Genomic DNA, 12,953 nt, shown 5'->3' with positions numbered 1-12,953 from the left:
TAAATGATTTTTCTACAAGAAGCGTTGATCGATGTGAATTAAGGGGACAAGGGGCGACCTCTGGGAATTTTTATCTGAAAGTGTAACTTTTCCCATAGTAAATCCTATGAAAACTTTGCACCGCTTGCGCTAAATTATAGTTTCACCGATTGCGCTGAAATTTTGCACAGTTCATATGAGACCTAAATGGAATCGAAAAAGTCAACTGGAGCGAGAATTTGATGTTTGTCCCATACAAATGGTTACATTCAATGCTTTAAAACAAGTACGACCATGATTTTCCATGATTTTCACGATTTCCATGATGATGCATGAATTTCAATATTTATATAACTTTTGATGGCGAAATCGGGCTTAGCGAATACTTGGCAACGAGAAAAATTTATTCGAATTTTCATTACATTTGCGATACAGCTACGGTAACAAAAGTTTGAAAGTGTCTTTGAAGTTCAACCAACACGCAATTTCGGAAAACATCGAATTTTATTCAGAAATATGTGTCTATTTGGCTGTAAAACATGTAAATTCATCATTCAATAACTCTTGAGCCAGATGATGGACATTTTTACAAATTGTTTTAAATAAGTTTAAAGTGCTATTTTTAACTAATAGAAATGGTCCTCACGCTGATCAATTTCACCCGAAATCACGGTATTTCAGTACTATCAATCATGTTATCTAATATCACTTACCATTCGGGGTAGCCTCCTCAATACACGATTTGCGCCTTCGGATGATCTTCTCCATTTATGGCGAGTAGGAGCTATCTGTATGAAACCATCCATTTTGAAGTGGAACAACACTGTTGGTGGCTGCTATTCAAAACCACTCAATTGATTTAAACACTGTTTCACTTATGGCACATTCATTAGTTGGAAATTCTATGGCACTGTAACATACATAAATTCCATCACGAGTTGTAATAACGTTGAATTCGATCCGACACCCCGACAAATCAACCACTTATGACAGTTGTAAACATAACGGCCACAGCTCGCAACAACAACGATTAAGAAACTCAATGCCCGGATTGTTCAGTGACTGACTGACTGACTGGTATCGATCACAACAGAAGTTTGTACATCTTACTCCCTTTAACGTCGCACTCAGCTCAGTTTCACATTACACCACATTATTGTGACGGAATGTACATATGAATGACTGTTCAAGGGGAGACAAAGAAATTGTTTCACTGAAATCTGATCTCTTTGCGACGAACCAACAACGAGCACGGATGAAGTTAGTTGTCGTTCAAACAGAGTGTATCAAATAATTGCCCGTACAGCGTTTATTGCCATTTTTAAACGCCTATGAGTTTACTAACAATAGGACAATGGACTAATTCGAAATTGAATTAGTGTCAAAAACATCCAGTGGAATTCAAATTTATTTTCATGCTAAATTTTTGTATAAGACGTCATAGTTGAGTCGAATCTTAAAATAAGTGAAATCAAAAGTGCAGTTTGGAATCAGGGCGTTTAAAACATGAACCCGTTTTAATAACTGAAAATTTAAAAAAAAACTGAAACAGGGAAAAGAATCAAGGAATCAACGAAAAAACCTCAAATATTTGAGGTTTAATGAAAACTTAGGATTTATTCATAAATTAAAAAAAAAAAAAAACAACGCTTGTATAAGATTTGCAGCTGTACGGACACTTTTTTGATACACTGTTAGCCCAGGACGCGCATTATTAATGCATTTTGTTTCTCTTACATGGCACGCTTAGCAACATACAAATTGTAACACTTGGCACTTGATTTATGGGTAATAATTTTTCTTCAACATGATCACTGTTTTACGACCCAATTCCGTATTACGTTTTCTGTCCGATTGAGTTTTCTTTACGACGACTAGCAACTTCTGTTGCGTCCCGAAGTTTCCAATTCTTCAACCGTGTATTTTAATCAACGAAGTAACGCGTGAATACATCTCCTTCAAGTGCAGGTCAGCCGGGGACTACTTTTGCGGTAGCCTGCCGCCAACTGTAGCCGACTTTTCGTCGGACATAATGCATCTTACGATCTCTCTTGCGCCGACTTTTGTGTTTATTTCGGAAGACTATAACCATTCCGGTAGGTACCAGTCCAGCTCGTAATAATGAACCGGCGGCGCAGTGGCGTGGCAGAGCCGGGATTCGATCCGTAAGTACGCGTGGGGGTCTTGTGTTACACAAAGGTAAATCAGTCGACACTAATGGGGGAAGCCGTACTGTGCTAAAAGGGATGTGAGAGAAACACGTTGTCCGTGTGCTTCTTTTTGGCAAGTTGGTTAGATGGGGGAGTAAATCACTGTCTAGGCATGGACAACGAGCAATTTTCTGGACTCAACAGAAAATTGCGCATTTAAATATGTTTCGTATTGAATAAAGTAAAGGTAATAATCAACATAGACAGTAAATAACCATTAATTGTAAAATCAAAAGTCGAATAGAAGCTGCGTAGATTTTGTTAATACTGGAATATTGATGAAACTAGAAAAACTGTAAAAAATGTTATGTACCAACCTTTACAAGTGGAACATCGAGAAAAATGGTGGTTGATGATAAGTCTGTGAAAAAGTGCAGATGTTTTACGTTACTGCTTATTATTGTTATAGAGTTTTGGCCAGTGCTGAAAATTTCATTTTGTCAAATCTAAATTCAATCACCTACAGTTCATTTTAGAAGCTGAACCTGAGAATATGGTATATGAAAAACTTGTGCGGCTAGACCAGTTCTGCAAGAAAGTCACGGAATAACTGCTATTTTTCGAATCTTTAAGGTAAATGTCACGGACTACCTGTGAAAAATGCCAAATGATATTCACCGTGAATATCATTCGGCATTTTTCGAAGGTAGCCCGTGACATTTACCTTAAAGATTCGAAAAATAGCAGTTTTTCCGTGACTTTCTTGCAGAACTGGTCTAGCCGCACAAGTTTTTCATATACGATATTCTCAGGTTTTGCTTCTAAAATGAGCTGTAGGTGATTGAATTTAGATTTGACGAAATGAATTTTTCAACACTGGTTTTGGCACTTCTCAGCAAAAAATGCTGGAAACTTTCACCTACCCCTGGTTATCTGAATGCCAAAGGGGTTTAGGTTCTGTGGATGTCATTAGCCGGTTTTGTTTGTATCCTAATGAGTTTGCATCGGATGTACTGTTAGTTGTGATAATTCAGGAATCTCCTAACTACACTTCAGGTTCCTAGCATCACCGCTTTCAGGCCCTTCTTCAATTCCAGCTCGTCTAGGGACCTTTGGAGAGATTCAGAGACAAGTCCGGTTGCCGAGAATACAACCGGAACTATACGGACGTCCTCAAGGTGCCACATCTTCTTCAACTCCTCTGCCAAGTCGTGGTACTTGGTTATCTTGCCGGAGATCGTTGATTGGACATTATGGTCTAACGGTACAGCGATCTCGATGAGGGCTACCCGCTTCATCCTATTGTCATAACCCAAGTAACACAGAAAACATCTTTCAAAATGAAATTTGTAAAAGATGTTATAATGTAGTTCTATAATCGTATCTGAACACATCTAATGTTGAAATCATGTTTTATCTATGTTTGACAAAAACAAGTTTCCAAAAAATCTTATCAACATCACCACAAATTAGGATAACAAAAATTTAACGTTGATTGAACAAGATTGTTTTATCATCGTCTACTTCAATTAAAGATGTTTTGTAAAACATTGACAACACATAGTTAAAACCTTCGGTTCCAAATATGTTATCTTAAAGTTATTTTAAAGTATTTAATACGTCAATATACAAGTATATCATTTCAGTCTCGTCTTGAAAATCACTTTCATGAACATTATAAATGGAACATCTTTTACAAATAAAAACACACGGAAATTAAACCATAATAGCATCCACACTCATATTTAGGTACATAAATACTCTTTGCAACTGTGGTTGGCGACTGTGGAAATGACTGTGGACTGTGTGCCTGAATAGATCCGAAGAAGGAATCTACTACTTCTATCTTCACCTAAATATCCTATAGGATCATAATCACTTTAGATACTTACGTGGCGGCTTAATCCCAATGGAAAATCCAATTTGAACACAATAAACGATCCCGCGAAACATTAAAAATTAATAAAAATAAATTATTTATTGATATTGGCTACGTAAACTGCACACTGAGATTGTTATTGTTATATTTATGTTCAAAATAGGTATCCAAAACAAACATCCCATCCATGTATATGGTATTGGCAGATGGTTGTTTGGAAAACGTTGAAATGATGTTTTTTCAATGTATTATTGAAGGTATATCTAATATTTTGAAATTTTCCATATCAGGCCAGATGAATTACAGTGCCTGCAAAAAAGTTTCACACTGTAACACTTCAGCCGTTGATTTATCTACATTTTTTTCTCAAAATAACTATTTATCTGGGAGAGTTAAAACATTGATTGAAATAATATATTTTCCTTATCCTTATTGCACATTCTAAAAACACATCATTAAAGCAAAATAAATGAAAATAGCTTTCCAAAACTTCCTGACGGTACTGTGTCAAAAAGCCACCATGTTGCATGTCTGAAAATGTTTTCGGAAAACTCAAACAAACAAATGACAAAAATCCCAAATGCCTCCCTTCTTGTTTCCAATCCAATGTAAAGCGCATGAATTCATGAAGAGTGAATGTGTTTATTTCACCATAAATTTTGAATGGCACATGAAATTAGATCACATCAAGATGGTAAATTACAAAGGAAATGAGAGGATTAATAATGATGTTGATCCATAATCATAACAGCTGCCATATTTATTTACGCAATGTGTGTGATGATAAATTATTATTTCTCTGCGAGTAAAAAATAAGTTTTAACGATGTTTGCAGAGAACATATTCAATACTTAATTTTATGTTGTAATAATGTATTGAAAAACATCTTTAGTAACATCGAGGATGTTTTATAAGCCGCCATTTTTGCGCTTTTTCGGTGATATAAGTGTACTAAAATACGTTTCCGATACTTGGAAAAAACATCAGCGTTTGTATGAACTATGTATTATTTACATTATTATAACAAGTTGTGTTACTTGGGAAACCACAATGTCGGGCCGGTTGGCACGAATGAGGACATCCGTAATGATCTCGCGATCCCAGTACAGCTTTATGCCACTATTTTCCCGAACCGGGTCCGGCTGTTACTTGTAGTAGGGCAAGCTGTTGGTGCAACTTCGTTGTGACGATCGAGGTAGACTGATCCAGCTATCACTGAACAGCCACGAGCAACGACATGCTCGATCATTTCCCCTACTGAATTGCACTTCCTACAGTGGTCCTCGACGTCTTCCGCATACAACTTCAGGTCGTCCATAAAGAACGTGTGGATTATTTTTGTACTCCTTGTCCCACTTTTCAGTTGTATTGGTTAAGTGCTCTGCTGAGAGGGTGCATCACAAGGCAGACCCATAGCGGACTGACGATATCGCCTTGAAATATTCCCCTACTGATGATGAGAGTCTTGGACCGCAACACAGCTGATCCGTTAGTAATTCGTAGGGACGCGCTGCACACCCCCATCGCATGTTGCATCAGCCTGATTCCGTTTCCGTCTGCCTAGTACAACTGCAGTACCTCACGAAGCTACGAGTGCGGTACTGAATCGTACGCCTTCTTGTAGTCGATGTACGCCATGCTCAGGTAGGTTCTTCTGCTTTTCTGAAGCTTGAACTGATCTTTGCAGACTTGCGTGTTTTTGGAACACCCTTTTTTCCTCGCTCATCACCAAGGTAAATTTAATGGAAGGTACTGGCATATACGCAGTCAGTAGATGCGGGGAGAGGCTTAGGACGGGGGTGGTGGGGGCGACTGCTGGCGAGTTTGTTTACGCTGTACTCTATCGGTTTCTGTGGGGTTGCTAGGAGTCGTTTACCCCCACACAAGTGAAAATTTTTGTCGTAGTGGCAGAGCTACAGCAGTTTCTAAGTTTTTCAAATGGGAATTTCACCCGGAGTTGTAACTTTTTGGGCGACAGGTAGTGATGGGTAAGACGGGTGGCAAGGACTAGCCGTGCCCATCAAGTCGTTGGTACCCGGGTATGAGGTACTAGCAGGAGGATCCTTAAGTCGGCGGGAAGCGGTTGTCATCAACCAAAGAGCGTCAGATGCAGTCGGGAAATAATTGGGATAGCCGTGATTTGTCTGACGGGTGATCGAATTTCCGATACTTTTCCAGCAAACACTGCTCGATACAACCACGAATTTCTTTGGGGACGTACGTCGGAACGTATCCCCAAAGTCTTTCGGATTGAACGTGGAGAAAAAGTGCACACAAGTCATCGATTCGAGGCTCTGACACGTTTGGGTCATGGCTTGTATGCCATGTATACAGTTCCAAATCTAAACAAACTTGCCAGCTGTCATTCCGAATTCCAATATGGCGGATTGTATGATATATCATATTGGATTACCTTCCTTTTACTTACCTTGGACTGTACGAACTCTTCAACAACGTGATTTTCGAAAGATCGAAACTTTCAGGGATCCCAGGAAAACAAACTGGGAGCTCTACTACACTAATCTGCAAGTGGGTGGCAATTTTCTTGAAAATTCTATCCACACATGCGATGATCTTGAAACCACTTCTAATTTAGTAACAAATAGAATAATTCATGCTTTCAATAGCAGTTGCCCACTCAAGGAACGATCCACAAGTAGGGATGTTCCCTGGTGGAATACCAGGCTAGAACATAAGGAAACAAGCTCGAAAGATGTTTAATAGAGCTAAGCGTAATTCACAGTGGGATGAATATAAAAAGGCATTAACTCTGTATAACGTAGAAATAAGAAGGTCTAAACGTCAAAACTGGAGGCACACCTGTGAAAACATTGAAAGTACTCCAATAGTGGCTAGATTGCGAAAGGTTTTATCAAAAGATCATTGTAATGGACTATTAGCCGAGGCGGTAAACGCACGGGTATTCAGCATGACCATGCTGAGGGTGACGGGTTCGATTCCCGGTCGGTCCAGGATCTTTTCGTAAAGGAAATTTCCTTGACTTCCTTGGGCATAGAGTATCTTCGTGCCTGCCACACGATATACACATGCAAAATGGTCATTGGCAGAGGAAGCTCTCAGTTAATAACTGTGGAAGTGCTCATAGAACACTAAGCTGAGAAGCAGGCTTTGTCCCAGTGAGGACGTTACGCCAAGAAGAGAGAGAGAGTGTAATGGACTTGCTACTCTTAAAAATAAAGCATAGTCCAGTTAGAATCCGGACTCAGATAATCACTTATATCTCAGAGGTGGAATAACAAACAGAAAAGGTGAAGCCCTCAAAACAAAGATAATTTACAGGGTGCGGCAGGAAAAAATGCGAAAAGTTCAAGGCAACTATTACACGCTAAATATGGGATATATATGACTATTTTTTCATGACAGTGTATCAGTCAATGTCTATATTCTAGCACTGAAAAATAAAAATGAACACATTTGATGTTTAACATGTGATAATGTAGGCCTAATTAGCGGATATCAATAAACTGCGCGCCCAATGGTCATTAAACAAAATGACTATAAAAGTAACAAAATTAGCTCAAATTCGATGAAAAACCAGACCACACTGATCCAGAGCCATGTAGTTTCACATAGCAGATGAAATAAGTACATATATTTGATGATAAAGGGTGATACGGTCAAAATTTGGTCACACAATTTGTTTCATAACTTGAGACTGCGTACACCAAAACAGCTGATTTTTGGACCAGTAATGGTACATTATATGTAGCTTATACCATAAAATTTTCATCAAAATCGGTTTAGTATTTACGGAGATATTGTGAATTCTGAAAACTGCAATTTTAAAATTTTGTACAAAGAGGATTAAAAAATAAGAACACATTTTTACTCTTTTATTTATAGAGCCAGAAATACTGAACCAATTTAAATGAAAATTTTTCTGTTTGTAAAGTATACATATCAAAATGTTGTGTAAAAATGTCATTCAATTTGATCCAGCCGTTACAAAGTTATATTTGTTTAGGTGGTCAAATTTTGTCAAATTTTGCCAAGTCAAGTCAAATTTTGGTCACACAATTTTTTTCATAACTTTAGACTGCGTACACCAAAAGAGCTGATTTTTGGATCAGTAATGGTACATTATATGTAGCTTGTACCCTAAAATTTTCATCAAAATCGATTAAGTCGATCGATTAAGTGAGAAAATCAAAAATTTTGTTTTATCAGATGCGAAATTTAGCGACCTGTGCGATTTTCTGCGGTTTGAAAATTCTGGTTGTCTTCATCTTCAGGCGCCGCCCTGTAAAGGTTAGTGACCAAAATGGGAAATTTTTTAATTAACTTTTCAGAAAACTAGCCTATTATAGATCATGGAACGTTGAAACATAGATTGGTTAATGTCAAATGGACGAAAATGAGGTTTGAAGTTGAAAAACACTTTCGCATTTTTTCCTGCCGCATACTGTACTGTTGTTTCATGGCAAAATATCATTAAAATTATTTAATTTATTTTTTATACATTTTCTCATTTTTTCCGTGATAACTTCCTCAAAAATCTGCACAATGGTAGTAAATTTTAACATCAACCCCTTCGGTGGATTTGTTTAACAATCAGGTCATCTCTGTAGTGTCCTGAGACCCTCTACCAATCTGATTAGGATTCCAAAGAAACTTTGCCAAATATTTCTCTTCTTGCGAAATTAAGGGCTGTTCAGTGAATTCCAAAGAAGCGAAATTTGAGTGTTTTTTCGTTAATAAACACTATCCAACAGTGATGACTCCACTACACATCTCAGGCTGTCGTGATAGCTCACCAAATTAGCTCAAACCTCTACAGATCCCTTGTGTGCATTTTTGAAAAGCAGCACGCGATTCTTGAGGTTATCATCTTTGTACACATTTGGTGTCAAAATCGTGATGTGAGAAAACAATGTCCAGAGTAGGTCCTTGGTGCAAAACTAGAATCCTGTCAAATTTTCAGCCATTTCGGTGGTGATTTAATGGTGGCCCAAAAGCAAAACAGGTTTATATGGGAATTACTATGGAGAATTTTCAAGAAAGGTTCTCCGCACTGTAGAGGATCAACACATGGATGAAGTCTTAAGGTCAAAGTCAAAATTAATTCTTCAGACTTCAATGATGAATGTTGCCGAAGACCGCAACTCGTTTCGACTCACGAGACAGAAGTTATTAATCAATTTTCAACCATGCATCCTTGAACAGAAGACCACAGCTCAATCGACACGCTTGACACGCAATCATAGTATGCGTGTTACCTTCTTGCACACCTTGCAGGACATCCTGTAGAAAGATGCGCATGGGAATGAGAAATGGTTTAATAACTTTTTACCCGATTGTCGAAATGAGTTCCGGTCTTCAGTAACATTCATCATTAAGATCTGAAGAACTTAATTCAGCTTTGACTCTATGACTTCATCCATGTGGTAATGCTCTACAGTGCGGAGAGCCTTTTATGAAAATTCTCCATAGTAATTCCCATATAAACCTATTTTGCTTTTGGGCCACCATTAAATCACCACCGAATTGGCTGAAAATTTGACAGGACTCTAGTTTTGCACCAAGGATTGTAATGAACATATGGGAGCTTTGAATTTTTGACATGTTTAAAGTCTGAACTGCCCTAGTCCAGAGCTCGAACTTCCTGGCAAATCTTTGAATTCCAAGCAGAGAAGACCAGGTCAAGCATGCCCAAGGGACCTAGTGAAATTTGCTACAAGCACAGGGCAACAAATGACCAGGGTAAACATGCAAGATCTAGCAAGTTGCATTTTTACTCAAGCAAGAGTACATGCATTTGAACCATATAAGTCACCAGGCACAGATGAGATTCGTCTAGTGATGATCCACAAAAGCAAGGGAATATTGATTCCTTGTTTAACTGAAATGTTTAAAGCTAGTTTGAGGTTGAACTATTCCCTAAAAGCTGGCGACAAGTTCGTGTTGTATTTATTCCTAAAGCTAATAAAAAGGATAAAAATTATCCAAAATCCTTTAGACCTATTAGCCTTTCGTCATTCATGTTAAAAGTAATGGAAAAACTTATTGATGATTATATTGAATCAACATATTTAAAATCGATTCCACTAAACAAACACCAATTACCAAACACCAAGGAAAATCAACAATAACGGCACTTCATACTCTAGTAACTAAAATTGAGTGGACTGAAGGTAAGGAGATTATGTTGGCTACTTTTCGTGATATAGAAGGAGCATTCGACAATGCTTCTCACAGTTCAATGAAGAAAGTGATGAATAAACGTAGATTTGATATAACTATTGTAAATTGGATAGTTGAAATGCTGCAAAAACGTAAAATAATAAGTAGCCATGGAAATTCAACAATTACAGTGAGAACCGTTAAAGGTTGTCCTCAAGGAGATGCTCTTTCACCTCTTTTGTGGTCATTACTAGTAGATGAACTATTGTCAAACCTTGAAGAGCAAGGATTTGAAATAATTGGATTCGCAGATGATATAGTCATTATAGTATAGTTCGTGGTAAATTTGAAAAAGTGATTAGAGATAGAATTCAAAGTGCCCTAAATTTTACGTTAAGGTGGTGTAAAAATGAGAGGTTATCTTCAAAAAACTGCTATTATTCCGTTTACACAAAGAAGGAACTATACAATTCCTGATATTTACTTGGGGGAAACTAAAATACTGCTTTGTCTAAAGGTAAAATGTTTGGGAGTGATTCTCGATAGTAAACTCAACTGGAACACACACTTAGATCAGATACATAATAAGTAAGGCCATAAATACCTTATGGATAAGTAAGAAAACATTTGGTAATAAATGGGGACTTAGGCCAAAAATGATCCGTTGGATTTATACGGCTATAGTAAGACCCAGAATAACATATGCAGCTTTAGTTTGGTGGCCAAGAACCAAAGTAAAGTATATTCAACAGAGGTTGGAGAAACTGCAAAGACTTGCTACTATTTCCATTACTGGAGCTATACGTAGTACGCCTTCAAAGGCGTTAGATGCAATACTAAATATGCTACCACTACATTTGTTTGTTCAATTAGAAGCTAAGGAAACCGCCCTAAGGTTGAGAAGAACCAAAGATCTATTTTCTGGAGACCTTAGGGGTCATCCCAGTGTTCTGAAAGATTTAAAAATCAATTCTTTAATTAATCATGAAGATTGGATGAACAGGCAGTATAACATTGAACGATTATTCAATGTAACATTTCCAAGTCGCACTGAGTGGGAATCAGGGGGCCTAATATTCGGCCAGGCTCAGTGTTTTTTTCACAGATGGCTCAAAAATAAATGACAGGGTTGGAGCTGGTGTCACTGGCCCTGGAATTAACATATCTATATCTATGGGTAAATGGCCAACTGTATTTCAAGCAGAAATAAGGCAATCATTGTATGTACTTCAATTTGTTTACGACGTAACTTTAAGCATGCAAATATATGTATCTTCTCGGACAGCCAGCCTGCTCTTGAAGCGTTGAAATCTTTCAAATATACTTCAAAATTAGTTTGGGAATGCATTCAATCACTACACGAGGTGGCTAAAAATAGCACAGTTATTCTATTCTGGGTACCTGGGTACTGTGGGATTCAAGGAAACGAAAAGGTGGATTTGTTAGCAAGACTTGGATTTTCAAAACCTTTCCTAGGTCCAGAACCATTTTGTGGGGCCTCAGAATGTACCCTCAAACTGGAACTGAATATGATGGAAGAAGTTTGGAAAAATACGGTAATAATACGACAATCTAAAAGATTTATATCGCCAAACAAAAACATTACTCGAAACCTTCTGAGTTTGTCTAAAAAAGATCTGAATACTTTTTGTGGTTTAGTAACAGGTCACTGCTCAAGCAAATACTTTTTAAAACTACTAGGAATATTGGAAGATGACACTTGTCGATTCTGTAGAAGTTGCAAGGAAGATTCGGAGCATTTATTGTGTAACTGTGATGCACTTTTCCATAAGAGGTGCATTTATTTTGATAAGAGTGTAATACAACTATCAGACGTATGGATGACTTCTCCTAGCAATGTTATACATTTTATTCGATCTGTAATACTTTATTGGGATAATGCCTACAGTCAGCAAGTGGAAGCACTTAACTCAAAGTGATATGACACACTGGCATGTGGCATATATATTAAATAGGGGCCCGCCACAATAGATCAACAATTGGTCGCATTGGAAATGTACCCAACAGGAAAAAGGGTAAGATTTTGGAAAATTGTAATCATATAACATGTAACATAGATCAGCGAAGATTTTTTCCTTCAAATAGCTCAAACAACTTCGAAGACATCATTTCAGACAAACAAACCGTTTTCGAGTTATATTTTTTGAAGAAAGTTGGGTGAAGAATATTGTAAAACAAATAACATGAAAAACACTTTAGATAGAAGCTCATACATGAGCAAAATTTCATTTGAATTGAACAAGGTTGTGTCTACGCGATTTGAGCGTTGGGCTGGAAATTCTCATATCTAATAGCACTATCGTGGAAAATTTGATAACAGATCTGTTTCCTAAGGCGATTAACCCACGTGTTTGCTTCGATTGCAAACGCCATTCCGTGTTGTATGGTATCTCAATATAACTTAGCTGTTAAACTCCAGGGTGAAGTTACTTTATAGGATTAAGAAATAAATCTTGAGATTTTAGGCTTTTTTTTATGAGAAGTAGGCTCAAATGTCAACTATACACTAAATTCTTTTTTTACACGATCTTTTTTTACGCGGTTTTATTTTACACGATTTTTTTTACACGATTTTCTCGAAATTACGCGATGTGTTTTTGGAAAGATTCTTCTCTCCTGGTCGCAATTAACTTCCGATGGGGCTCAAATTTCTACCAGAGATCTCTCTTGTCATCCTTGATACCCTGTCAAAATTTTAGGAAGATCCGATAAAAAAAATTTTGAAAACTTTTTTTACACGATTTTTTTTACGCGGAACAAAAAATCGCGTAAAAACAGAATTT

The 12,953-nt window shown here is 37.4% G+C and overlaps 1 protein-coding gene across 3 annotated transcripts in view; it reads right to left on the bottom strand.

Annotated features, from left to right (window-relative positions):
- Window positions 1-12,953, bottom strand: part of LOC109415875 (NAD(+) hydrolase sarm1) — a 280,580-nt gene that overhangs the window by 216,045 nt on the left and 51,582 nt on the right. The window contains exon 1 of one of the 3 annotated variants that reach the window (XM_062852886.1): window positions 693-863. The exons of the other annotated variants lie outside the window; for them this stretch is intronic. Within the exon in view, the coding sequence (XP_062708870.1) occupies window positions 693-785 (93 nt within the window). The 5' untranslated portion in view covers window positions 786-863. Of the gene's footprint in view, window positions 1-692; window positions 864-12,953 lie in introns of those variants that run through there. 3 annotated transcript variants of the gene reach the window in all.

This window comes from Aedes albopictus, chromosome 2 (assembly GCF_035046485.1).
Source record: "Aedes albopictus strain Foshan chromosome 2, AalbF5, whole genome shotgun sequence".
NCBI classification, from domain to species: Eukaryota; Metazoa; Arthropoda; class Insecta; order Diptera; family Culicidae; genus Aedes; species Aedes albopictus.
Note: the sequence above shows the minus strand (reverse complement) of the source record. Positions and strands in the feature narration are given on the sequence as shown.